A 27,651-nucleotide genomic window follows, 5' to 3' on the forward strand; every position below is an offset into this window, starting at 1 on the left:
GATCTTTTAAGTTTGCCTATTCATGATTACCTCCACCACCAGGACCAGTGGGCAACAGAAGAGCAACTTGCAGTTTTTACCAGGATCCAAATTTCTACATTCACAGCCTCCCAGGAAAGTGCTCACACTCGAGGCCCCAAGGCCTCATCCTCACCCTGAGCCTGCAGGGAGGGACTCTGGGGGCTGATCAGACCCTGTGCCTGCTCCCCTGTGGGAAGCGCGCTCCGACAAGGGCTCAGAAGGCATTCTTGCAGACTTTATTAGGTTCCGGGTTCCAGGGCTAACCTCACCCTCTGGACTTGGTTTCAGCCTCCAGGCCCTGCGGAGCCCAGAGCACTCAGTGTGGCCTCTTACCGTGGGCTCCATGCCGTCCACGATGCTCTGGATCAGTCTCTTGAGCTCGTTCAGGGCAGTGCGCAAGCTGCCGGCTGGCACGTCCTTGGCCGACGACGTCTCTGAAGACTCATCCATTGAGGAGTCCGTGGAGACGGCCGAGTCAGCGCTGTCGCTTCCACGCAGGTGCGAGCAGAGATAACGGACCTGGCAGTAGGCCTCCCAGAGCTGCAGTCTCAGCTGCGGCAAAGAGTTACCCCAGTTAGGGCTCCAGAGCGGAGAAGGTGATGGCACCCCTCTCCAGTCCTCTTGCCTGGAGAATCCCAGGGATGGGGGGAGCCTGGTGGGCTGCAGTCCATGGGGTCGCTAAGAGTCAGACACAACTGAGTGACTTCACTTTCACTTTTTGCTTTCATGCATTGGAGAAGGCGATGGCACCCCACTCCAGTGTTCTTGCCTGGAGAATCCCAGGGACGGGGAGCCTGGTGGGCTGCCGTCTATAGGGTTGCACAGAGTCGGACACGACTGAAGCGACTTAGCAGCAGCAGCAGCAGGGGCTCCAGGGAGATGGCCAGTGCCGTCTGTCTCTAGCACACGAGTCCAAGAGTCTAGTTCCAGGAAAGGTATTTTTTTTTAATTACTTGTCCCAAGAAACATATACTTATTCTGGGCCCCGTACAACTGCGTGTGCTTAGTTGCTCAGTCGTGTCCGGCTCTTTGCGACCTTATGGATTGTAGCCGGCCAGGCCCCTCTGTCCAAGGGATTCTCCAGGCTAGAACACTGGACTGGGTTGCTATTTCCTTCTCCCGCACAACTGCACAGACTCCCAGTTCTTATATCCTCTGCCCTCAGGTCTCTCCCAGTTGCACATAAAGTACTTCTTGATATAGTCAGTTACTTTTGGAGGAAGTCCCCATATAATTAGGGGAATGAGTGGTCATAAGTAATATGAAAAGAAGCCGATTAGGTGGATCACAAATGTTCCAGAACCCTGTCAATACCAGAGTTCTGAGGCTGATTAGTCAACAAGCATTTCCTAAGAGGCTGCCTCAGGACATCTCCAGCCAGCAGGCTGAGGGGCTTGCACATGTGCAGACCACGGCACCCCAGGCGTGGGGTGAGCAGGAGGACCTGGGGCACGCCAGCACCTGCTCTCTCTCCTGCTCCAGCTCCTCGGCCTCCATGCTCTGCTCTATCTCGGACAGCAGGGACGCGCTGGTGGCGGCAGAGCTCTGCAGGCTCCTCTCCTCGGTCAGCTCCTCCACCTTCACCTGCAGCTGCCGGTAGGAGAGCCGCACCTCCTGCAGCTCCAGCTGGCTCTGGTGCAGCTTTCGGGGAGACAGCAAAGGGGGGTGAGGGGGCCAAGCCCCAGCTGATAAACCCACCCCAAACCTGACCACGCTTCCAGAACCCGTCACCAATTTACAGGAAAACACGGAGCAGGGAGGAGCAAGCTAGATGGCACTCAGGGTATGCTGTTGGTAAAATCCAGATGTGGGAAACTACAGGACAAACAGTACAGCTTCTTCAGTAGATAAATTTCAAAAAGAAAAAGACAAAAGGGGAGCCTACAGATTAAAAGAGACTTAAAAGACATATGACCCGACTGCCACATGCAGGTACATTTTAATTTGTATCTTGCCTCAAAAGAAAAATATGAAAAACAATTATGATATTATTAAGATAACTGAAAACTTGAATGCTGACTAGATAGCTGACAATATTAAAGAAATATGGCTAAATTTTCTAGGTGTACTAGTCCTGTGTTTATGTTTTTTAAAGTTCTTATCTGTAAAGTATTCTTTACTTACAGATGAAATTACAAAAATTCTGGGATTTACTTCAAAATAATATGAGAGGGGAGCAAGTGGATGTCATGAAGATAGGGTGGGGCTGGCCAGGGATGGATGGTGTGTAGATCTGGACAGCGGGGTACATGGGGTGTCATTGTACTATTCTGAGTTTGTCTGAAATTCTCCAGAATAAAAAGTTACACATACAAACCTACAGGCAGACAAAATAAGGCACCATTAGACTCTCACCAGAATGGCTAAGAAAAATAATAGTAACAGAATAATAATATCAGGTTTTGATGACAATGTAAAATAACCAGGATTCTCACTGCTGGTGGGAATGGAAGATGACGTGCACCTCTAGAAAACTGTTCGGCAAGTTTCTAGTGAGTGAAATACACACGTGTCCTTTGATGCGGGTGTTCCACTCTTAGGTGCAGACCCAGTAATAAATGACTGAAATGTACATGAAAGATAACCAGGGCATTCACAGCAGCGTTATCCACAAAAGCCACTCACAGGAACAATCTGAATACCAATAAAAACAGAATGGGTATGCTCACATCCTGCAATACTGTACAGCAGGCCACAAGAACACGAAGAGCACACCGGGGGTGAACTTTTCAGACACTTATGTTCAGCAAAAGCCAGACACAAAACAATTTATAATGTACGATTCTCTTTATAAAAGGTTCCAAACTTGAGATAAAAGAGATAAAAGCTAGAAGAGAGGTTTGCTTTTGAGGAAGAAACAGTGTGCTGAGTGGGATGGTGCAGGAGGACGATCTGTGGGTGCTGACCATGGGTTGTCGTGACCTGGACGGTGGCTACACAGGTACCGGTAACAGCTTCAGTGGGCTACACACCCAAGGTCTGTATGCTTCACTATATGCATGTTGTACTTTGCTGAAAACGTGAAGGGGGAAAAGGGTTGTTTGGAAAGGAGCTAGAGGTGGAATCTGAAGTAACATCTGGGCAGTAATACCAAGAGTTCCCAAACTCACGCGAGAGGCAGTCTCACCTTACTCACTGATTACAGGTAAAGCCCTTAGCGGGGGACAGATTTTAGGAGCACGCGTGTGATAGATTTCCACAGCACATGCGGCTCAGAGGAGGAGAGCGACACCAGTGTAGACAGGGGACTGCAACGCAGGCATCACGACTCATGGGCCAGGGCTCCTTCCCTGTCTTTTGCTGCCACTGCCTCACCCCTCTCTGCATTCTCTGTGGCCCCTTCCCTGTGGAGTCCAAACAGGGCATTTGCCACCTGATGAGGTTATTACTGTTGAATGTAAAGGGAGACTCCACCATGGCTGCTAAACGCCACACTCTTACTGGTACACTCCATCCCTGCACTTACTTTCACCACAACAGCCCCGAACTGCAGATTCAGTCTGTTGGCTAACTGCTGTGCACTGTCCGCACACTACGTACAGGAGCAGTGTTTCCTACCCCTGTACTTGAGGACTGCTCACCCCCCCGTCCCCCGACTGAAAATATACTTTGGGAGGTGGGGGTGGGGAGAAGAACTTCCTGGGATTTAAATTTAGTTAATCCTTTAATAAGATAGCATCTTCGGTCACCCCTGTTCATTAAAAAGAGGGAACGCCATACTCTCTTTTCCAGACTGTCACTGACATAGGTCTGTGGCTCCTGCAGAGATACAGAGCCCCAGGGGCAGCAGGCAGCAACTCGAAGCTCTGTGGTTCTCATGAATGGAGCAAGCTGCCTTGCAGAGCCTTCAGCTATCCCTCTGGGTGCCCTGGGAGCCTCTCCTCTGCTGGTCAGTATCAGAGAACATTTGGCTAATGGCACCAGTGGTCTGAGTGTGCCTTAACTAGGAAGGATTTGAGCCTGGCTGCTCACAGAATGACAAAGGACTTGGCAAGCCTGCCCTGCATGGTTCCAGTGGGTCAGCAATACCTGCTGGTCCAGTGGGAACTCCTCCAGCTCTGGTTTTGAGGAAACTCAGAAAGAAGAAATTAGGTTGATTTTTTTTTTTTAAGATATGCCTAGGAAGCCTTTGGCACAATTACAAACGGCATATTAAATTGACAAAATGCTTTGCAATTATTTTCTAGACAACTTCCATATACATCTCAGCAGGGGAAGTTCAGCACTGACAAGTACGAGTTCTCAGGCACTGGACATTAGTTCAATTACTCACGCACACTCAGAGGCGCTTAATTACTTGTAACAGCAAGAGAGCAAACACCAGGACAGGTCTGCCCTCTCTGGTCAATAACTGATCCATAAACAAATGCAGAAAAACTAAACCAACGAAGAGTCTATTAAATACAAGAACCTTTTAACATAAGAAATATCACCCTTTATAGAACAAAGATGAAACTAAATGTAATTTATATGTCTGACCGAGGAAGACACCAAATGCTTTGTGTTTGAAGAGTTTGCGAAGTTCGAGCTTACAACACTCATGCCCTTAAAGTGGGCACAGGTTGGGGCACTCTCTCCGTCTTACGCTGAGGGAACTGAGATGGCTGATATTAAGTGATGTGCCTAACGGCACATACCCAGAGTCAGCGAGGTCTAGACTCCAGGTCGTTTGCTTCCTGGGTCCCCACAGGGAGCAGGGCCTGCCTTCTCTGCTGAGGAAAGCCACCCACTCCCTGGGACGAGGCCCCTGCACACATCTGTAAGACGCTCACTGGGTATGAAGCAGAGCAGTTAAGTGGCCTTCTTGAGGACAAATCCTTTACTGGGTATTAAGAGTTTAGCAAAATGCCTGCTTTTTCAATTTTCTGGGCCCTCAATAGTCATTTTTATCCCTCTCAGACTGAAAAAAAAAAAATATCAGAGCTGGATTTGATCAGTGTTTTAAAAATCTGCTTCTGACAGTAGAACCCCAATTACAGAGTGAGCCAGATCAAAGGGGGATACTCTGCTTGTGGCAGCCTGTTGCCCTGCCCGCTCAGCCATTCTCTCACCCTGTGTCTGAGGAAAAGGATTAAAACCAGGGGGATTAGAAACATTCCAAGGCCACTAGCTCTACAGTCTACAAGTCTGATTCAGGACCATTCACCTACTCCCTGAGCGAGCTGAAATTTCTATTTCTGTACAGGCCATTTCAGCAACAGAACTAATTAGCAACACCTTAAAGAGTTTTATATGACTAGAGGAGGAAAAAAAATTACAAATAGTTGGGAAAGAAGAGATTTCAGTCCATAAATGCAGCTTTTCCCAATGCCGAGGTCCCAAGCTGGGACCTCCCTGACCTGATGCAGGCGTTGCACTCCCATTCTTGAAGAAGCCCAATCAGGAGGCAGCGCATGTGCAGGGGGCGAGGATGTGAACGAGGTGCGACTGGGGACTCTGGCTGCCGGAGAACATACAGCCCACGTGCCAGCCAAGTACTACACGGTCCACACTGGTCCTGGCTCTTCCTCACCCCCAGGTCTCCCATTCTTGATCTGAAATAAGGACTTCTCATTTGTGAATTCATGTTGAACAGAAGTTTTTTTTTTTTTGTTTTTGTTTTTTTCAGGCAGGGCCATTTCCCCATTTTTCTTTTTCCTTCTCCTCTCCATACTCTACCTCGGCAACCCTCAGGAGAGCACCTGATGGGGTAATAAACGCTGGTGAGACACTGACTTGGAGAGGCACGTGATACACAGGAAGTCATCACTGAGAACCAAGTAAAGCAGGCAGGAGGGCCCCCTTCTGGATTCTACCCAGGACTTACTACACTATTTAGGACAGAGAGTTCACCTTTCTTAGCCTCAGTTTTAGAACATCTGCAAAAACACTCTGTTCTGTGCAGAGCAACCGACAAATGTCCATGGCTGTTATCACTGTAAACTTTAAAATAAGAGCAAACTCCTTTCCATTTTGAAAACTGATGTGAGGCTTTAGCCAGCATCATTTTCTGTTCCACACTTACTGAGGCCCCGCTTTACACAAAGTTCTGAGCTGAAGGTATAAAACACAGAAAAAATGTTAATTTGCCCTTAAAGAGGCTAATCACTCAGAGGGCTGTTTAACTGATGGTATCACATGACCTTAGCCTAAGATGCCTCCTCATCCCACGACCCAGGGTTTTCCTCAACAGCCAACTGCTGAGCCCAGGGGCCTTCTGCAATCTGGTCTTTGGGCAGGGACCCACCTGGCACAGTACTATCCCTGGCTGGCCACCTGCACGCGAACAGCACTGCTGCAATCGGCTCTGCTCCCTGGCACACTCAGAGGACACCCCAGGGAAGCAGGGCCCGGAGCCCCAGGCCCAGTGCTCCTAGGTCAGCGAGGCGAAGCATTCTTGGCAGCAGATGCTGCACTGTTTCTGGGGAGGCTGAGTGTTTAAGGGGTCGTTTCCTGTCAAGTGTGAGCTTTGGGATTCAGCTGAGGCCTGGTGGCAGTTCCCAAATAAGGACAAATATAGCCATGAAACAATTTCTTTTAGCAAGGAAAAAAAAGAGGCTAATGAGGCTCATAGAGGGGTCAGCCTGTGCCTTCGCTAGCAACTGGCAGAATCAGGATATGTCCCGCTGCGCTCAGTGGGCAGCTTCTGGGCTTCTGCTCGGGGCCAGCCCACTGAAGGCAGGGGCCTGGGGAAGCAGCAGCAGAGAGCACGGTGAGTCCAGCACACAGCCACGGGCCCCCTCTGAAGTCCCCCCCAGATTCCACAAACCCCGGGAGGCAGAACAGCACTGCAGGTGCTCCAGTCATGTTAAAAGCCCAGAAAGAACTCCATGAAACTGCTCCTGGGGCTAGTGGCTCACAACAAACTGGAAGGATGACCTGCTGGAGCAATGCACTGGTTCTTGGCAGAGAAAGAGCAACCAGTTAGCCACGCCTGAGGAGACCCATATCCGGCCCGAGGAGAGGCCTCAGCGTCGCCCACTGCCCATGCACTAGCCCCTCCTCGGGGCCGGGCGGCCGAGCGCGCCTGGCCCTGAGCCTGCCCTCCGCACCCTCACCTGGAGGTCCTTGTCGTGGCCCTGCCTCTCCAGGATCAACACGCGGTCCTGCAGCTCCTCCACTGTCCCCTGGAGCAGGTCGTTCTCCTCCAAGGTGGCGCTGAGACGGTGCTCCAGCTCCCGCTTCCGATCCGACAGCATCTTGATCTGAAAGCAGGGAGAGCGCCACAGGGCAGTGTGGGGTTACACCCGGGCTGACGAGTAGGGCAGGAGGGACCAGCCCCAGAACACGAAGGCAGGCGTCTCTCCAGCGCTCTGCCCCAGCGCCCCCACACCGGACAGAACAACTGTGAACTCTCCAGCTGAGGAGAAAACCCCTCCCCTTCGTAAACCAGTCTGGGAAGGAGTGGGAGTTAAGCTTTGGGGAAGCTGGAATGTGGGGTGCCAGGTAGAGGCAAGGAAGGTTAGTGCTCTGGAAATTCCACAGATAACACAGAGAAGGGCTCCACCTTGCTGCCCACAACGGTTTTTTGTTTTTTTTTTTGGCTGTGTCATGCAGCATGCAGGATCTTAGTTCCCTGACCAGGGATCAAACCTGTGCCCCTGTGCAGTGGAAGCGTGCAGTCTTAACCACCAGACTGCCAGGGAACTCCCCTGCCTACGACTTTACTCCAACCCAACAGCTGGTGGGGTAGTGGAACCTAACCTGTGGGACACTTCTCTCAAGTCCTGAGCCTAAGACAAAGCCCAGGACGGCCCCTGTGGCCACTGCACTCTCATATTCTTCTCTCTCTTCTCTGTCCTTCCCCCACTGCTGGCAAGTCTGGCGCTCGAGGTCACGGCTCAGACTCAGGGCCCCAGGTGAATGGGGGAGCCCTAGGATACAGAAAACACAGCACTGCCTGCATCAGCCCCTGCCCTGGGAGGGAACAGGACACTGACAAGTAAATAACTGATTTTACTCAAGGTATCTTCTGCTTCAGCAAGAAACTAGTGAATAGAAGCCATCTTTCTCCTTTTATTAAACAGGTTGATATGTTTGTACGCTGAGTATCTAGCCAGCCACAAGAGAGATACAGACTTTCTTTTAGGAAAGTCTGTTCTGTCTCTTCTGTTTCAGTGAGAAAACAGAGGAAAAGAGGAAAGAGATGCCAAGTCTTCTGTGGCCTCAAGGTTTGCAGGGTGAGAGCCACCCAGCATACCCCAGGCCAGCAATGCTTCCAGCCCAGGAACCCTGCCCTGCTCAGGGGGCTGCAGGAACCTTCCCGAGTCCCCTCAACTGCCAGTGGCCTTGGGGGACTTCTGGAGTCCTGCAGGTGCCCTGGCTCCTCCCATTATCAGTTCCCTGCTAGACTGATCTCTCACCCCATTTGTTGTGAGTATTCTCCTGGCGTGGTTCAGATGTGCTCCACGATCTCTAGTCTAGCATGATGACAGTTCACTAAGGGACCAACCACAGATCGTTTCCAGGAGAGATCTGGAAATGAATGTCCCAAGTCCTCTGAAACCTGCCTCCCCTCCGCTCTTTGGCTGTTCTCACTCTCTGCACTAGAATTCTTGCTCAGAGGGCACGACTCTTCCCTGCCACCTCCCCTCCATTGGATGAGATGCCGTCCTGGGGAAATGAAGTATGAGGCCTTTGTCCAGAGAGATCAGGTATCTGGCCAAACAAACGAACACTGTCTCTCAGGTGTGCACCCCGGGAAGGACCAATGGAGCAGCTGTGTGAATGGCCCACTCTTCTCCACACTGAAGCAACGCTGCCCAGGTGAAGGGAGCTCTTACTCTAGCTGCATTTAAGTACCCTCTTTCACATTTTCCTTCCCGTGGATCATCTTTGGTTCCCAAGTTCCATTCAGTGAAGTCATGAGGTAATCTGGTTCTGATATACAACCCCACCCCTTAACAGAAAACAAACAAACTCAGAAGTTCAGAGCTTCGTGAAGTGTCTTACTGCTACTGCTAAGTCGCTTCAGTCATGTCCAACTCTGTGCAACCCCATAGACGGTAGCCCACCAGGCTCCCCCGTTCCTGGGAGTCTCCAGGCAAGAACACTGGAGTGGGTTGCCAGGTCCTTCTCCAATGCATGAAAGTAAAAAGTGAAAGTGAAGTCGCTCAGTCGTGTCTGACTCTTCGAGACCCCATGGACTGCAGCCTACTAGGTTCCTCCGTCCATGGGATTTTCTAGGCAAGAGTACTGGAGTGGGGTGACATCGCCTTCTCTGAGTGACTTACTGGAAATAAACAATTTCATAGCTCGGCTTTTAGACGTAAAAATGTTATTAGATGAAGCAGGGAACTGGCATTAGGTAGCCAACTCCCTCACCCGATCCTACACACCCTGAAACTTGGGACCCAATCTGGCCACAAACATTCCTGGGCATGACCCTGTGTCACAAGGGTCTAGGCAGACAGGCAACTTGAGGGTGCCAGACCTTGGCAGAGGTGGCTGAACAGCATGTCATGCACACAGACTGTCACAGACAGGCATGCCAAACCCACCAGCACCAACTACTTACTTCAAGGACCTGCTGCTCAATACCCGTAGGAATTCCAAGGGAAGGGAGGGAAGAAGGGAGTGAGAGCCAGGAGAAAAGAGAAGATATTGACAGACTTTAGGAAAAACATCTTTGCGTCATGTATGAAACAGGGGAGTAGCCATCTTGGCCTCTTGGGTCTGACCATGCGGGCTGGTTCCTTTACCATGGTGGCGGCGCTGGACTGTCCCTCAAAATGTAACTCAGTCAAAGGGCTGTTGTTCAGACACTTGGCTGAGGGGTCTCGGGAGCAGAGGAGGTGGAAGCCTCTCCAGCACAGAGGCCCCCCTTTGGGCTGGTGATATGACCCTTCTCCGCTCCTCACCTCCCCACAACCTGCTTCTCACAGACTCGTCCCCTCAGTGCTACTCTCCCTGCTCTGGCTTGCCTGCCAGGGCCACAGACCCCGCCTGGCCTCTCGTATGCTTTCAATAACACTACTCTCTTCTAAACACCACACACAGTGCTTTCCATGTGTTAACTCATCAAATCCTCTCATCAACACTATGAAGTAGATTACTTCAACCCGATGAAGGACATATTACTCTCGGTTTATAGGTAAGAATAATAGGTCCTATTTAGAGGGACTGAAGCAGACCCAAATGGAATGGAGAAAGGGAAGATTTCTTTCCAATCCTCCATTTAGGATGTTTTGGAGGGATCAACATATCCAGTAAAAAGTAGGTCATCCCTAATTTCAGCACACTCGGCAGTAACTGTGAGCAACCGTACTTCTCTAGACAACAGGCTCCCCAGGGAAACATGGTCGCACGATCCCCATTCAGTTTCTCACAGACATCTCTCTCCAGAGATGTTAGATAGGGCAGGTTTTTGTTCAGAGGACTCCGTGTCTAAAAGGCCAGGCACGGCTCCTGCAATGAGAAAGTCCTTCCGCCCAACATGGCTGCTTGGGGAGGCTGACCTCAGCCTGAAGGCTTTCGAGCCGGATGATGTGCTGGTTGGTTGACGAGTTTTTCTCCCGAAAGTCTTCTCTGAGGGCGTGTACTTGCATGGAGAGTTGTCTCTCAACTTCTGATGCCTGTAAGCAAAAGAGACCATGGGGCTGATTCAGAGGTTGTACAGAGGAAGGCCGTTCAGAATTTTGCCTTTCATTTCTCAAGCATATCTTTGCAACTCTATTCTACAGGAAGTACAGATGAGAAACAACCGGTTTCCCACCCTGTTCACTTTGTTCTCTCATGCCCAAACAAGACTGACCCCTATCCCTACCTAAAGCATGAATGACTCTGTCTAGGTCTAAGACCACTTCGCTGATCAGAGGAAACAGGCCTAGAAAATAGTAAGTTCTCAAATGTTAGTTATTATCATTATGACTCTGCACACAGCAGAAGCTCCACAAACATCTACTAAATTCAGAGACAGTCTCAGTATTTTACAAGAAAGAATAAGACCAATATACCTAAACCTTAGAAATTCCTTTATCTTCCCCGTCCATTTCCTTAGTGGGGGGCCAGGCAAATAATCTATCTGTCTTACTCCCAGTCAATGTGGGCACTATTTAAAATACCCTGTCATGTCTGTTAAGATTTTTGCTATTCATTTCTCAAGGATGTTTTCTGTACCTCTCGATTCTCTGGGGAGTGCTGGCCGAGGGGCTCCTTTCCCACCCTAATCTGTTTATTCTCTAACGTGGAAACCCAGCAAACGCCAAGTACCATTCAGTGTGTCCGGGCCTTCTCTCGAATATGCAGGAGAATGTTTTGAAAGAATGTGCCCTTGGAAGGATCCAAGCCCTGTCACCCCCGAGGGCCCAGCCAGCCAAGCCTGCAGAGCAGAGCCCTGAGCGCTGCCCTGGGGAGGGTGGCCACAAGACAGGGCAACTCACTGCCTCAGTGCTTCTTGGAGGCCAAATGGGGTCAGTAAGCTTTATGGGTTCTCAGGGGAGATCACAGCATGCAGAAATGGTGAGGGAAGGCTTTCAGAAGAGGCGGGTGGTAATAATCTTGAAATGGTAGGTGAGCTGTTCAATGAGGCTCTCATAGTAATGGTCACACGTTCAATAGATCCTTTTATCTTCAAGTGCTATGTAATCAATTGTCCATCTTTTTTTGGTCCCATAGATTCAACAAACATGCCCCCCTCCCTGCCCCCAGACTACAGAGCCACAAGAATCAACCCACAGTGCTAATTTTTAAACAATTACAAGACACACAGCAAAAGAAAAGTCAAACCATCTTTTTTCTTATTCTAATTTTAGTTTTAGACACTACCAGCTTATTACCAAATCACTTAGAAACACAGTATTAGTCGCTCCTGCCTAAAAATAACATGAGTATTATTTACCAAGTGCTTACTATGTGCCAAGAACTGTGCTAAATGCTTTATCTCAATTGTCACAACCAAAGTGGGGCCTATCACCCTCACCCAAGGCAACAAGCTCAGGGAGGTGAGGGATCTTGCCCCACATCTCAGTGAATGACAGCATCAGAACAGTCAATTTGGGGTTATCTTACTCCGAAATTAGGACTTCAATACTACCTTCTTATACAGTACCTTGAAGTAGTTTTTCCTATTTCTATCACTCACTATTGAAACCAACTTTATGAGTCCAATTTAGACTTTTTTCTTTCTTCCTTTTTTTTTTTTAATACTAAGCAATTTTATTTATGACTCTTGAAATTTCTTTGAATAGAATTTAGGGCCCATAAAGAAAATTTCCTCTTATAAATGCTGTAGTTTGGTCACCTACATCAAATTCAGTTGACTATCAGAGTTTCAAATATGCTGGAGATTACAAAGCACTGGGTAATTCAGGCAGCTGGGACCTTATTCTGAGCATCACCATCTTGACATGAATCATGAGACAACAAAGCCTAAAAGATGCACTGGGGACTACAAATAAGCCCAGTTATCAGAAAGGCTCCTGTAGACAGTCTCCTCTCAAAGCAACCTTCCTAGAAATAAAATTTGTCTCTTCCCTCCAGGAATCATGACACCAGAGTCTCAGCTCTTAACCACTATGTTATAATGTCTCTTTAAAATGTCTGACTCCTCAGATGTACCCAAGGATATACTGTTGACGAAGGCTTTTAACCTATAGCTCTCATTTGAATCTCCAACCGCCCAAAGAAGCAGGAATTGCTGGCCTCATTTTGCAGACAAGGAGGTGGAGGCCGAGAGGGAGTGGCCATGCCCTGGCCCTCCTGGTTCTGTGCTCGCCCACAACACCCTGGCCACCTCCAGCCAGGAGGCCAGTCCCCGGTCTGTGATGGGGATGGAGGGGAACACATTGGTCAGACACATAAGCACCATCTGCAAGAAGCTAATGCACCTTCCAAAATATATTATTTCCTTCCTTTTCAGAGATGGAAACTGGCACAGATATTTTAGATCTAACAGAATGAGTATTAGCTGTTTCTGCACATAAATTAAATAACGATGGCTGAAGTTTGTCCGTAACTCTAACGTTCTAAATGCTTTCTAAATAAAGTATCAGAAAGATTATAAAGTCAGTTTTACTTCTCTCATGAACATAGCACACTGGTGCTTGTCAGTGCTGGAGCCAGGATTTGTACCCAGATCTGCAGCTCCTATCCTGACATTCTCAGCCCCAACACACAGCACTCCCTTTCTACTCTCCTTTGCTCCCTCTCAAAAAAGCTTACAAAATGAAAGTGACATCAGAGCAACAACCTTGAATTTATTCTAATTTAAGACAAAGGGTGAATTATTAAAAACCATTTGTAATTTACTACAGTTGAAAACTGTTGCATTAGGACATGAATTTAAAAATAAATTTATTTTTCAATTTCCTATTTTTATTTATTTATATTTTTTGGCCACACTATGTGGGATCTTAGTTCCATCACCAGGGATCAAACCTGTGTTCCCTGCAGTGGAAGCACATAGTCTTAACCACTGGACTGCCAGGGAAGTCCCTATTTTTCAATTTTCAATTTCTGTAACAGAACCCCATTGCAGAATATGGGTTTGTTTTCAAAGTACATTTTGTTGATTTCTCCCCAATCTTTCTGTGTGTATGTACACACTTCTATGTGTGTGTACAATTAAATTACTCATGATCATATTGCTTATATAAATTTTTCTTATTTCACTTAGCATCAAAACATCTGATATCAAAAACAAACATCAGGTATCAAAAACATTTCCATGTTATTTATTATTGTGTGTGTGTGTGCACTAAGCTGCTTCAGTCGTGTCCAATTCTTTGTGACCCTATGGATTGTAGCCTTCCAGGCTCCTCATGTCCATGGGTTGCCATGCTCTTCTCCAGGGGATCTTCCTAACCCAGGGATCGAACCTGTGTCTATTGCATCTACTGCATTGGCTGGTGGATTATTTACCACTAGCGCCACCTGGGAAACCCAATTATTTATTATTATACTTCTTAGTCATCACTTTAAATGGCTTCATAATATTCCATCAAGAAGATAACTTATGATTTCCTCCAGCAATGGCACCCCTCTCCAGTACTCTTGCCTGGGAAACCCCATGGATGGAGGAGCCTCATAGGCTACAGTCCATGGGGTTGCTAAGAGTCAGACATGACTGAGAGACTTCACTTTCACTTTTCACTTTCATGCATTGGAGAAGGAAATGGCAACCCACTCCAGTGTTCTTGCCTGGAGAATCCCAGGGACAGAGGAGCCTGGTGGGCTTCCGTCTGTGGGGTCGCAGAGAGTCGGACACGACTGACGCGACTTAGCAGCAGCAGCAGCAGCACTCCCTTCTTGTTAGGCGTATGTGATTTTCCCAGATTGTGCAGTTATAATGATTACATGTCACTGTGATGGTGGTAGTAGAGCTTTCCTACTAATAGAAGTAGAATGGAAAGCCTGAGTTTTCCGGTGGAATACAAAAACAGAAAAAGTAGATGATTATAGTTTAGAAGAGGAAATCTACACCAATTTGAACCAAAAATGGGTTTATGATTACCCTATGCTTAACTGGAAAATTCAATTAACCAAAAGTCTCTATTTTCTTATTTTCAAGGTCTTATTGTTCTTGATAAAAACTTTCAAATTTGTAATGGGTGCTATCAGCTTATTGAGAACATATTATATGATAAGTCTCCTTTTTACTGTCTTGGGTATTTATAGTACTAAAAGCAATGGCCAGCAGATGACACCACCCTTATGGCAGAAAGTGAAGAGGAACTAAAAAGCCTCTTGATGAAAGTGAAAGAGGAGAGTGAAAAAGTTGGCTTAAAGCTCAGCATTCAGAAAACGAAGATCATGGCATCCAGTCCCATCACTTCATGGCAAATAGATGGGGAAACAGTGGAAACAGTGTCAGACTTTATTTTGGGGGGCTCCAAAATCACTGCAGATGGTGATTGCAGCCATGAAATTAAAAGACGCTTCCTCCTTGGAAGGAAAGTTATGACCAACCTAGATAGCATATTCAAAAGCAGAGACATTACTTTGCCAACAAAGGTCCGTCTAGTCAAGGCTATGGTTTTTCCAGTGGTCACGTGTGGATGTGAGAGTTGGACTGTGAAGAGCGCTAAGCGCTGAAGAATTGATGCTTTTGAACTGTGGTGCTGGAGAAGACTCTTGAGAGTCCCTTGGACTGCAAGGAGATCCACCAGTCCATCCTAAAGGAGATCAGTCCTGGGTGTTCATTAGAAGGACTGATGCTGAAGCTGAAACTCTAATACTTTGGCCACCTGATGTGAAGAGTTGACTCATTGGAAAAGACCCTGATGCTGGGAGGGATTGGGGGCAGGAGGAGAAGTGGACGAAAGAGGATGAGATGGCTGGATGGCATCACCGACTCGACGGACATGAGTTTGGGTAAACTCCGGGAGTTGGTGATGGACAGGGAGGCCTGGCGTGCTGTGATTCATGGGGTCGCAAAGAGTCGGACACGACTGAGCGACTGAACTGAACTGAAGTAAAATATAAATATATAACAAACTTAACTTCTGAGTTTTATTTTTGGAAGGCTTTGGGAGGAATTGGCACACTGAGGCCTAGTGAGAACTAAAGACTACCAGACATCTTTGCATTTACTTCAGTTCGGTTCAGTTCAGTCGCTCAGTCGTGTCCGACTCTTTGCGACCCCATGAATCACAGCATGCCAGGCCTCCCTGTCCATCACCAACTCCCAGAGTTTACCCAAACTCATGTCCGTCGAGTCGGTGATGCCATCCAGCCATCTCATCCTCTTTCGTCCACTTCTCCTCCTGCCCCCAATCCCTCCCAGCATCAGGGTCTTTTCCAATGAGTCAACTCTTCACATCAGGTGGTCAGAGTATTGGAGTTTCAGCTTCAGCGTCAGTCCTACCAAAGAACACCCAGGACTGATCTCCTTTAGGATGGACTGGTGGATCTCCTTGCAGTCCAAGGGACTCTCAAGAGTCTTCTCCAGCACCACAGTTCAAAAGCATCAATTCTTCAGCGCTTAGCGCTCTTCACAGTCCAACTCTCACATCCACACGTGACCACTGGAAAAACCATAGCCTTGACTAGACGGACCTTTGTTGGCAAAGTAATGTCTCTGCTTTTGAATATGCTATCTAGGTTGGTCATAACTTTCCTTCCAAGGAGGAAGCGTCTTTTAATTTCATGGCTGCAATCACCATCTGCAGTCATTTTGGAGCCCCCCAAAATAAAGTCTGACACTGTTTCCACTGTTTCCCCATCTATTTGCCATGAAGTGATGGGACTGGATGCCATGATCTTCGTTTTCTGAATGCTGAGCTTTAAGCCAACTTTTTCACTCTCCTCTTTCACTTTCATCAAGAGGCTTTTTAGTTCCTCTTCACTTTCTGCCATAAGGGTGGTGTCATCTGCATATCTGAGGTTATTGATATTTCTCCCAGCGATCTTGATTCCAGCTTGTGCTTCTTCCAGTCCAGCGTTTCTCATGATGGACTCTGCATATAAGTTAAATAAGCAGGGTGACAATATACAGCCTTGATGTACTCCTTTTCCTATTTGGAACCAGTCTGTTGTTCTATGTCCAGTTCTAACTGTTGCTTCCTGACCTGCATACAGGTTTCTCAAGAGGCAGGTCAGGTAGTCTGGTATTCCCATCTCTTTCCGAAACTTCCACAGTGTATTGTGATCCACACAGTCAAAGGCTTTGGTATAGTCAATAAAGCAAAAATAGATGTTTTTTCTGGAACTCTCTTGCTTTTTGATGATCCAGCAGATGTTGGCAATTTGATCTCTGGTTCCTCTGCCTTTTCTAAAACCAGCTTGAACATCTGGAAGTTCACAGTTTATGTATTGCTGAAGCCTGGCTTGCAGAATTTTGAGCATTACTTTATTAGCGTGAGAGATGAGTGCAATTGTGTGGTAGTTTGAGCATTCTTAGGCACTACCTTTCTTTGGGATTAGAATGAAAACTGACCTTTTCCAGTCCTGTGGCCACTGCTGAGTTTTCCCAATTTGATTTGGAAATATTGATTGCCCCACTTTCACAGCATCATCTTTTAGGATTTGAAATAGCTCAACTGGAATTCCATCACCTCCACTAGCTTTGTTTGTAGTGATGCTTTCTAAGACCCACTTGACTTCACATTCCAGGATGTCTGGCTCTAGGTGAGTGATCACACCATTGTGATTATTTTGGTCGTGAAGATCTTTTTTGTACAGTTCTTCTGTGTATTCTTGCCACCTCTTCTTAATATCTTCCGCTTCTGTTAGTTAGATTTTTACCAATACCTTTCCAAAGGGAAGGTTTCATTTCTGGTAATATGTTAGGTTAGGTTACTTGGACTGACTTTCCTACTGAAAACAGCTAAAAATATTGGATAAAATGGAAAAGACTTCTTAAAAGCGTCAAAGAGCTGACAAGATAGTGATGGAATCATAAGAATGCTTCACATTATTACAACCAACCGATGGAACACAAACAGTAACAAATAAACCTAATTACACCACAAATGAACAGCAAAACCACAAGTGAAGTGGGTGGAGAAGAAAATAGCTCAGCTAAATGGCTTTGGAAAACAATCCTTTGACTGTCTTCAGGAAGAAAGAACTACACAGAGCTACTGAATTGTAGGTCATAACTTGCTTCTCACAGATGTATGGGTTAGCAATTCTAACATTACTGTGTTTATAGAATTGAACAAATAAGTAAATGTATCATGGATAATGAGAACCAGGTTCTCCTGTGGAAAAAGAAGTTACAAATAAGGAAAGAAGGAAGGCTAACATGAACCTTGTGGTACTAGATTAGAATTGAAGACATCAGAACAAACTTATGGTGTTTAACATACACACACACACACACACACACACACACACACACACACATATATATAAGTGGAGGGATTGAGAAAATGATTATATGCATCTGTTTATGAATGAGGTAAGTTTTTACACACTCATTACCTAATTCTGTCTTCTGAGAGGACCTAAAAGTAATGACATCTTAGTGCACACACTGGTTTCTATACACTAATCTCTAAGAAATGAACCAAACAAAGCTCCTTGGAGAAATGGCTTGTTTCAGGGTCGGGGGAGGAAAAAATACAAGATGAGCTTAAACCATCTTAGGATGCCAGAAAGAAAGGAAGTGCTCAATAAATGAGAGAGGTACACTGAATGGACATAGAACTCAACTTGAAGGAGCTCCCAGTGGCTAAGGCTGGGACCATTTGATCAATGAAACAAATAATGATGGTAATGGATTAAAATGCATAGAATAAATATTCATGAGTCCACAATGATAAGTAAATAATTAGATAAATTAGTTACTGAGGGAAAAGAGGCAGCTCTTCCTTACAGAGAATTCTAACTAATAAATATAGAAGGAATGCTGCAAACAGAAAATCTCCAGCAGGCAAGCATCACAGCAGTAACTGCTGCAGGCAAGAGCTGGGGGATGGACGCTAATAACTGGTGGCAAAAACTGGACAAGAAACAGGATATTTATACAGTCTCAAAGTATCTCCCTGTAAGGCTTACTAATCACAAAGAAGAAAAGAGTAACTTCATAGTGGAGAAGCCTGGCAGATACTACCTTAGAAGTTAATGTCATCAGTTAAAAAAAAATGTCAAACACGACGTGTCCTCAATATGAACACTGAGAAGGGCACCACTGCACTTCTGTGCTACCTTGCAAAATGGCATAACCTAATCATGACAAAACATTAGACAAACCCCAAATTGAGGGACTTTCTATAAAATAATCCATCATTACTCTTCAAAACTACCAACTTCAGGAAAAACAAACCAAGACTGAAGAACTGTCAGAGATTGAAGGAGACAAAATAAACATGACAATTAAATACAACACGGGAGGTTGAACTGGATCCTGGGCCAAAAAAGGACAAAGGTGGGAAAGCTGGCAAAATCCCAGCAGGTATGTGGATTAGCTAATACTGCCTCAATGCTGGTTTCAATAACTACTATGGTTACATAAGATGTTAGCATTAGGGGAAACTAGAAGAAGGGTATATGAGAATCTCTATTTTTCCCCTAACTTCCCTGTAAGGCTAACATTGTTTAACAACAACAATAAAAAACAGCTGATTGGTAGTGCCCCTAGACACTCTGCAGTAGAAAACGAGTTATCTCTGAAGGATGGGAACGTCATTCAAGGTCAAATAATCTCCATAAATAATGTTCTAATAAAAATAAGCAGATTATAGTAAAACAAAACAAAAATACACATGGAAACAAAGATTCATGAGCAAGAACCAGCATAAGCAACAACAGAAACAAATTCACAATGACTTCAGATCCTAGAATTATCAGTTACAGATTATAAGACAACTGTGATTGTATTTGGATAAATAAAAGGCATGATTAAAAATATCTCCATGGAACAGGAAAATATAAAATACAACCAACCAGTCTGAAAATGGCACAAGATGTCCAGCGATAAAAAAACAATCCTTTTAGTTCACATAGTGCCCTGGACACATACCTCTAGCAGAACACATATTATATTTTATTACAGTTATCCATTTGCATCCTTCTCCCTCACCACATTTTAAGCTTTTTAAGACGGGGGGTGATGGTATCTAATTCATTTTTATATTGCCAGTGGATAGCGCAATGCCTGGCATATGATAAGTTCTCAAAAAATGTCTGAACTAAGTATCTCTTTCATGGCTGTTAGAAATTGCCCTTGAACAAGTAAAAAAGAATCAAGTCTAAATGTATAGTAATATAGCCACCATGGAATGAAAAAAAAAAGTAAAAATCTCCAAAGAACCAGAGTAGACACACACACCCCCAAATTAAAGTCAAAATGTTAACAAAGTTTATTCAACTTTTAGAGTGGCTAGATTTATTCTACAAACTAGGGATACAATAGTGAGGAAGACAGAAAGTGTTAGTCGCTTAGTCTCAGTCAGTGTCTGACTCTTTGCAACCCATGGACTGTAGCCCACGAGGCTCCTCTGTTCATGGAATTCTCCAGGCAAGAATACTGGAGTGGGTAGCCATTCTCTCCCTCCAGGGGATCTTCCAGACTGAGGGACTGAACCTGGGTCTCCTGCACTGCAGGCAGATTCTTTACTGTCTGAGCCAGATCTGGTCTCTAGAACTCTCAGAGCTGGAACCCTACTAGAAAAAAGAAACCAGTTACTGAACTCCTTCACTGCACACACAAGGAAACTGAGGCCCAGAAGGAATCCGTAAGGATCATATAACAAGTAACTGAAAGGTAAAACAAGTGAGATACCAATTTAGGGAGAATGACTTTTGAAAGGATGGAAAAACAAATCACAAGAAACAGGAACTTAAATGTTAATAGCAAGGCAGTTGACAGAGAAAGGTTAGAGAATGAAAAAACAAAATCAAACCTAATGCTGGTTAATATTCAAAGAAAAATATTTTCTTTTCCTGCTCTCTCTCTCATCTTGGATTTCAACTAGTTTGAAGTATAATTCACTACTTTAACCTCTCTTCTGCTAGGCTTTGAGTCCTAGTATCCATAGCATTATTTAGTACATCACTGGTTCTTAAAACATGCTTGCACAATGAATGGTTTATATTTTATCAGAAAGTCAGTTTTCCTATAAGGTTCTGTTTTTCACTTTAGAATACAAAATATCCTCTCTAGACTATGCAAACCACTACTTTTTTTTTTTTTGGCCAAAACAAATACAGAAACAAATATCTAACAATTCTTTCAAGTGAAAAATTCAAGATTTTAACAAAACGAAGATAAATTTCATGTTGATCAAGCTTTTCTTTTTATTTTAGCTTAATAGGAATCTTAGTTTTCCTGAGCAACCCAAAGTTCCATACCTGTTACAGGTAGATATTTGCCCGTCTAATCATGCTGGGTTATTGGGTTCTTGCAAATTTATGGTGTTACATGACAATGGTGTGGCTATAGACATCTGCTGTACTATTTTGCTAATTAATACTATCTTAGTGCAGGTATGTGATGCAGACAGATGAGACTCACTTTGTACTCAAGACCTGTAGAACAAGGTTCACTGCAGCGTTGTTTGTAAAAGACTAGAGGCAACCAAAGTGTCCACCATTAGCAGACTGTATGTATCAGTGCAATCAAATGCTGTACAACCTGCCTGCACCAACACGACAGGCCAGAATTCTACCGGTGAGTCACCCATGCATCGGTTACTTGGCCTTAATGTGGAAAGATTTCAACAACGTAACATATTTTAAAAAGCATATTTGATCCTATTTACATGAAATTATGTGTATATGTTTATTTAGGTGCACACATGCATAGAAGAATGCCTGGAAAGCTGTTCATCAAAATACTATCAGAAATTACCTATAGGACATGATATTCCTAGCAATGTTTGCCTTGGAAAAGAATTTTTTGTAAAGTTGAAATATTCAACAGTAGTATGTATTATCTTTAATAATGAGGGAAAATAAAGTTATTTATTTAAAAATAGATAAATTCATAAAATATCAACCTAGGGACAAAGGTGAAAGGAAAAAAGTGTATTACTAACATCAAATAAAGATCAGAAATTTTAGTAATAATGAGGCTGGGGAGAGTGATACAACAATTATCTGAAGGGGAAGGGGAAGAGTATTTTATTTTTTAAACTTTTAAAGTTTGAAAATTTACAAAGTTTCATGTCCCTATGAAGTATACAAAAAATACAAGACACAATCTCCAAAGGTGAGACAAAGGGACAAAGGTGAAAGGAAAAAAGTGTATTATTAACATCAAATAAAGATCAGAAATTTTAGTAATAATGAGGCTGGGGAGAGTGATACAACAATTATCTAAAGACTGAAGGGGAAGAGTATTTTATTTTTTAAACTTTTAAAGTTTGAAAATTTACAAAGTTTCATGTCCCTATGAAATATACAAAAAATACAAGACACAATCTCCACCCTCAAGCAACGGTAGGAGAATGAGGTGAACGCTCATGAAGAAAGTCAATACAAGGCACAGGATTCTGCCGTGCGCTGAGGGTGGCATGAGAGACGCACAAACCGCTCAAGGCAAAATATGGCAGATGTCTTAAGGAAGACATCTTAGGGAAGGCCAAGCATACAGTTGAGTGATCTGGAGAAAACTATACAGCCACTGTACCCCAGTTTCTTCATCTGAAAAATGGTGAGTATAATATCTACCTTAGCATTAAGATGAAATAATGTTAGGGAACCAGGGACTGAAACCTTCTGCCCTGACCAGGGATGAAAACAACCACTTACACAAGTTGTCTCTCACGAGAAGGTTCCAATGAGGAACAAGGAAATGACAAGCTGCCGCCAACCCGAAGAATTTGGGAGGGGCCGAAAAGAAAGAGGAGATGCTGGGCCATAGTATGTCCTGCCAACCTCCCAGAAACTCTCATGCTGGAATCTGTCTTCACCGGGAGACTCTCATGCCACCTGGAAATGCCCTGAGTCAGACCATATATGGACACAAGCAAGGTGATGGGGCAGTGACAACCCAGAAATTAATCCCTCCTCCATAAAACCTGAGACTGCGAACCAAGAGGCAGAGCAGTCCTGGGTTCCCTGACCTTGCTGCTCTCCACTCAAGTGGCCCCTTTTCAATAGTGTCTTGCTTCATCAGCAAGTGTGTCTCCTTGGACAATTCATTTCCAAGTGTCAGATAAAGCCCCTCTTGGGGCCTGGAAGGCATCCCTCTCTAGTCACAGTAATGTAGATAAAATGTTTAGTGCAGACTAAATATGTAATAAGTTATAGCTATTACTCTTATCTATGATCAAATGAAAACTCCAAATAGAATACTGACATGTGCTCAAAGGAAAGCATGCAATTTCAAAGTTGAAACCTCAGAGACTACCTGGTCCTGACCCCTAGTTTGGTGGTTAATGAAACGGAGGCCTGGGTCAACAGAGTGAGGCCTTTGATGTAATCTGAGTGAACCACAGTAAGGTCTTGCCTAAGACCACACATGACTACCGTTTTCAGTTTCTTTCCATTTCAATACCATTTTTTTCTTATTTTAGACAATAACAAAGAGTCACATATTAGATGCTTTTCAAGGATACCAAAAACTCATCCTCTAGAATGAAGAAAGTCTGATGCCACTACCAGTGCGTATTACTCACGAGAGGGAATACCTGCTTACATGAGACGCGTGGAAAGCTGCTCCTTGACATTTAGAAGGCGCACACCCACTAGATAGGGGCCATGTCTAATTCTGTTTGAATGAACTTTAAAAGTAGAGCACAATAACAGTTTTATTGTCATCCTTTTAATCACTGTCAAAATGTAATCCCTCAGTATCAAAGGCCAGCAGGCTTTTAATTGAAAAAGAGAAAAGGACAAATGTCAGTCTGCTTTTGTTTCTGGAGGAGGGCCTTTACTCCATGTCAGATCCCTACTACTCGTTAAGTAAAAAATATTTCAGAAGTCAGAGAAAAGGATTTTACATTTTTAAATGTCCTACGAGGACCCATACCAGAAAACAAGCCCTGGATATCCCCAATACACTGGACTCACAATCAGAGCTTTTGATTCACGTAGAGCTTTTTTTTAATCTTTTTTTTTAAACCAAAATGACACAATCCTCTGTGTTCACTTGATGGCCTGGTGCTTTGCACTAACTCCAACATGGATGAAACACTTGCTTTCTATGCTTTTAATTGAGGATATACAGATGAATAAGACTCAACTCTTGTGGAAAAACTGTCTTCCGAATTCAGGCTCTGAAAAGAACAGTTCTTCTTCTCTACCAATTACAGTATTGTGCAACCTCAAGCAAAACCGCAATGCTTTGTGCCTCAGTTTCCTCACTTGTAAAATGAGGATAAAGTGTAGCTCTCCTAATTGGTGGTCACTTCCCACCAACATAAAAACAAAATTATTGGGTTTAAACGTAAAAGAGGGCAGGTCTCAACAGCCTAAGAAAATGTGGTAGAGACTGATGGCAAGAAGGACAGCCCGAATTGAGGCAGAGAATCTAGGCGCTCTCTTTTGCCCATGGATGGGGTGTGGTGATCACCTCAAAGGTCTCAGCGGTAAAGGGGGCGAGGACATGGACCTGAAGATAAGCTAAAAGAATTACTATCCAGCTAAACTGAGGAACTGCATTGTCTACAAGAACATGTCTATCCTGGAACAGGCTTCCCTGTTCCCTCAGGGTTGAAAACACCGTAAGCACTGCAGATTTCCCAGATTTTGAAATGTTTACGCTTTCAAAAGATTACATGGAAGTACTTGGAAGAGAAACTGAGAACCTTTTCATAATAAACAGGAAGGCTGAAGGGGAAGACAGATACTTTGAATGATATTCTACTTAACAAATTTTAATTTAGGTCAGTGATGGGAATGGGTTGGGCTAAGTAAACACTAGGAGTCCTTCCCAGAAGACCAGTGGTGTCCCAGGGACGCACTCAGGATTCCCTCAGAAAATAACTGTCACGGCTAATCCGAATAAAGAAAGAAAATTCTAGTATTTTTAATGCTTTTTATTTCTTTTAGTCATATGACCCACCAGGGGATTCATCTAGACCTTAAGAAAGGTTGGAATGTTCCAATGTTACTGTTTGGAGCTGGAGAAGGATTAAGGAAAATCTGCTCTCCAAATTGGTGGTCACTTCCCACCAACATAAAAACAAAATTATCAGTCTCCCCCAGTAGCTCAGTGGTGCAGAGTCGCCTGCCAATGCAGCAGACATGGGTTCGATCCCTGGTCCGGAAAGACCCCCATGCCGCAGAGCAACTAAGCCTGGACACAACCTCCGTGCAGTCCGCCTGCCTGCGGCCCGTGCTCCGCAACAAGAGAAGCCAGCACAATGGGAAGCTCGAGCGCTGCAACCAGCGAACAGCCCCGCTCTCTGCAACTAAAGAAGGCCTGCGCAGGAATGAAGATCCAACACGGACAAGAAATACAATTATTTTTAAAATTATCAATCAAACTATGTCTTTTCCTCTTCTCTCTGTACATGCCTCTATGGTTCTGCTTATGGCATGCTCCCTTTTTTGGAATATCTTTCCCTGAAAATTTTCACCTGATGAATTCTTTTTTTTTTTCACCTGATGAATTCTTAACCTTAATGACCCAGTTCAAAGGTGACCCTTATATCACTTTCATAATCTCCTAGGTTAAAATGACTACATTATTTGCAGTCCTGTAATAATGCTCTTCTGAGTATTACATACTCTTTTTTGTTTGCTTACTACATAGTCTGTTTATTTATTTACATGTGTGTTTTCTTTCTTACACTGTGAAGGCCTTAAGGACAGGAATTGTATCTCATATTCATCTTTGTTTGCCTACAAATATACACAGCACATAGTAGGTACTCAAATGTTTACTGTATGAGATAAAATCTGAATACCTTAAGTGTGTACTTTTTGAGGTGGTCAAGCTAAGGTTGGAGGAAATAGAAGTGGGATTAAGCTAAATCCCAGAAGTGTCCCTTTAGCAAATTCCCAGCAGGATCACCAGGTAGTTAATGAGATAATTCCCTTTGATTTAAATAGTCCATCCTCAGGAAAGGGCACTCTTTCCCCCACAGGTCATCACCATGGCTCAGGCGGGTTTACTTCCACTTTGATGTAAATTAGCCGTGACTGATCTGAGGATTTGCTGGTTGGTGCGTCTCCCTGTACCTTCAGTCTGCCTGTGTGTGGAACCTATACTCAGAACCCACAACTTCTTCCCCTGTGCCGTCTATAAACCTCAGCAAAGTCCTTTCTTTTATAAAGTTATTATTGATTGATAGGAAATAGGTTCGAATTAAGTCCTTTTCGGAGCTTGTCATTAAGTAGGCACTCCCAAGAGAACATTTGGGGGCTTCCCAAGTGGCACAGTGGTAAAGAACCTGCCCGCCAATGCGGGAGACACCAGAGACATGGGTTCAGACACAACTAAGCACACACACACACACACACACTTGGGCTTTATATCAAAACTTATTTATTTATCCTGAAGAGAAGCTCATGTTCTGTTAGTCTGCACTGAATGCAACAAACTAAACCTGAAGAAAAGGAAGATAATGAGCATTTACTAAGCACTTTCCGTGTCGGAGCACCGCTCCAGGTAATATACGTTATTTCATTTTATCTTAACAATGCTACAGGATATATCCTGTTAACCCATTTTACAGAATGAAGAAAGTGAAGCTAAATGAGTAAGTTATATAGTTGATTAGTAAATGACACTTGATTAGTAAATGACAGAGCTAGTATTCAAATGCTAGTCTGATGCGAAAGTTAATAAAAATGTCACTCTATAGCCACACCCACAGGAAAAGACCCCTCAGACCGACCTGGGGTTAGGCTTACCTCCTCCACATGTCCAGCTAGATCACTGACTGCATCTCAAGCTCAATGGGCATGCAAACTGAACCCCCGATTCTAGGGCCTCCACGAAACACACTTCTCCAGCGTCTCCCCTTTCTCAGCAGATGGCAACTCCATTCTTAGGAGTTTTAGCTCCACACAAAGGAATTAGCCCACACGCCTCCTTTTTTCACTTCTACCCACATCCAATCCATGTACAAATCCTGTGGGCTGTACCTCTGAAGTTTATCTCAGAGGGTTGTTATGAGCATGAATGAGTTGATGTTTTTTAAAACACTGTTAGAACAGTGCTCGGCATAAGCATCATGAGTACTTATAGAGCAAAAGAAACACCCAGCATCCTACCGTTACTCTTTGTCCCCACTCTACCACTCTCCATTAGGCCAGCATCATCGCCCCCCCGGACTACTGACTGCAGGAAGTCATCACCTAAGCGGTCTCCCTGCTTCCAGCCTTGTCCTCCTAGAGCCTCCTCTCCAAGCAGCAATCTTTCAAACCTAAGTTATATTATGTCACTGCTTAAAAGCATCTAGAAGTTTTCCATCTTACTCAGAATAAAATGCAACGAAGTCCTTACCATGGCTTATAAGACTCTACCCTCTTCACGGATCACATCCTTGTGGTGAAGGGGCTTGTGTAACTCAATGAGTCATGCTGTGCAGGGCCACCCAAGACGGACAGGTCATAGAGAAGAGTTCTGACAAAATGTGGTCCACTGGAGGAGGGAATGGCGACCCACTCAAGTATTCTTGCCACAAGAACCCCATGAACAGTATGAAAAAGCAAAAAGATATGACACTAGAAAATGAGCCCCCCGGTCAGAAGGTGTCCAATATGCTACTGGGGAAGAGGGGAGGGCAATTAATAATCACTCCAGTAAGAATGAAGAAGCTGGGCCAGAGCAGGAACTTCTTTCTTGAGGCTCAGCTGTGGATGTGTCTGGTGGTGAAAGTAAAGGTGGATGCTGTAAAAAACAATATTGTATAGGAACCTGGAATGTTAGGTCGACAAATTAAGGTAAATTGGATGGGATCAAGCAGGAGATGGCACAGGGAACACTGACATCTTAGGAATTAGTGAACTAAAATGGATGGGAACGGGCAAATTTAATTCCAATGACCATTATATCTACTACTGTGGGCAAGAACCTTTTAGAAGGAATGGCGTAGCCCTCATAGTCAACAAAAGAGGATGAAATGCAGTACTTGGGTGCAATCTCAAAAACAAAAGAATGATCTCAGTTCATTTCCAAGGCAAACCATTCAACATCATAGCAATTCAAGTCTATGCCCCAATCACTAATGCCGAAGAAGCCGAACAGTTGGTTCTATGAAGACCTAAAACAACTTCTAGAACTAAAACCAAAAAAAAAAAAAAAAAAAAAGATGCCCTTTTCACATAGGGGACTGGTGCAAAACTAGGAAATCAAGAGATACCTGGAGT

General features: G+C 44.6%; 1 protein-coding gene across 7 annotated transcripts in view; it reads right to left on the minus strand.

Annotated features, from left to right (window-relative positions):
* Positions 1–27,651, minus strand: part of BICDL1 (BICD family like cargo adaptor 1) — an 80,139-nt gene that overhangs the window by 16,791 nt on the left and 35,697 nt on the right. For 5 of the 7 annotated variants that reach the window (XM_025267515.3, XM_025267516.3, XM_025267519.3 and 2 more), the window contains exons 3-7: positions 10,458–10,574; positions 9,518–9,529; positions 7,059–7,205; positions 1,483–1,662; positions 355–573 (exon numbers count right to left, since the gene is read on the minus strand). In XM_025267515.3, coding sequence (XP_025123300.1) covers positions 355–573; positions 1,483–1,662; positions 7,059–7,205; positions 9,518–9,529; positions 10,458–10,574 — 675 coding nt within the window. The remainder of the gene's footprint in view (positions 1–354; positions 574–1,482; positions 1,663–7,058; positions 7,206–9,517; positions 9,530–10,457; positions 10,575–27,651) is intronic. The other 2 variants (XM_006052973.4, XM_025267517.3) reach the window with 1 other exon arrangement.

Source organism: Bubalus bubalis, chromosome 17, assembly GCF_019923935.1.
Source record: "Bubalus bubalis isolate 160015118507 breed Murrah chromosome 17, NDDB_SH_1, whole genome shotgun sequence".
In the NCBI taxonomy this organism is placed as follows: Eukaryota; Metazoa; Chordata; class Mammalia; order Artiodactyla; family Bovidae; genus Bubalus; species Bubalus bubalis.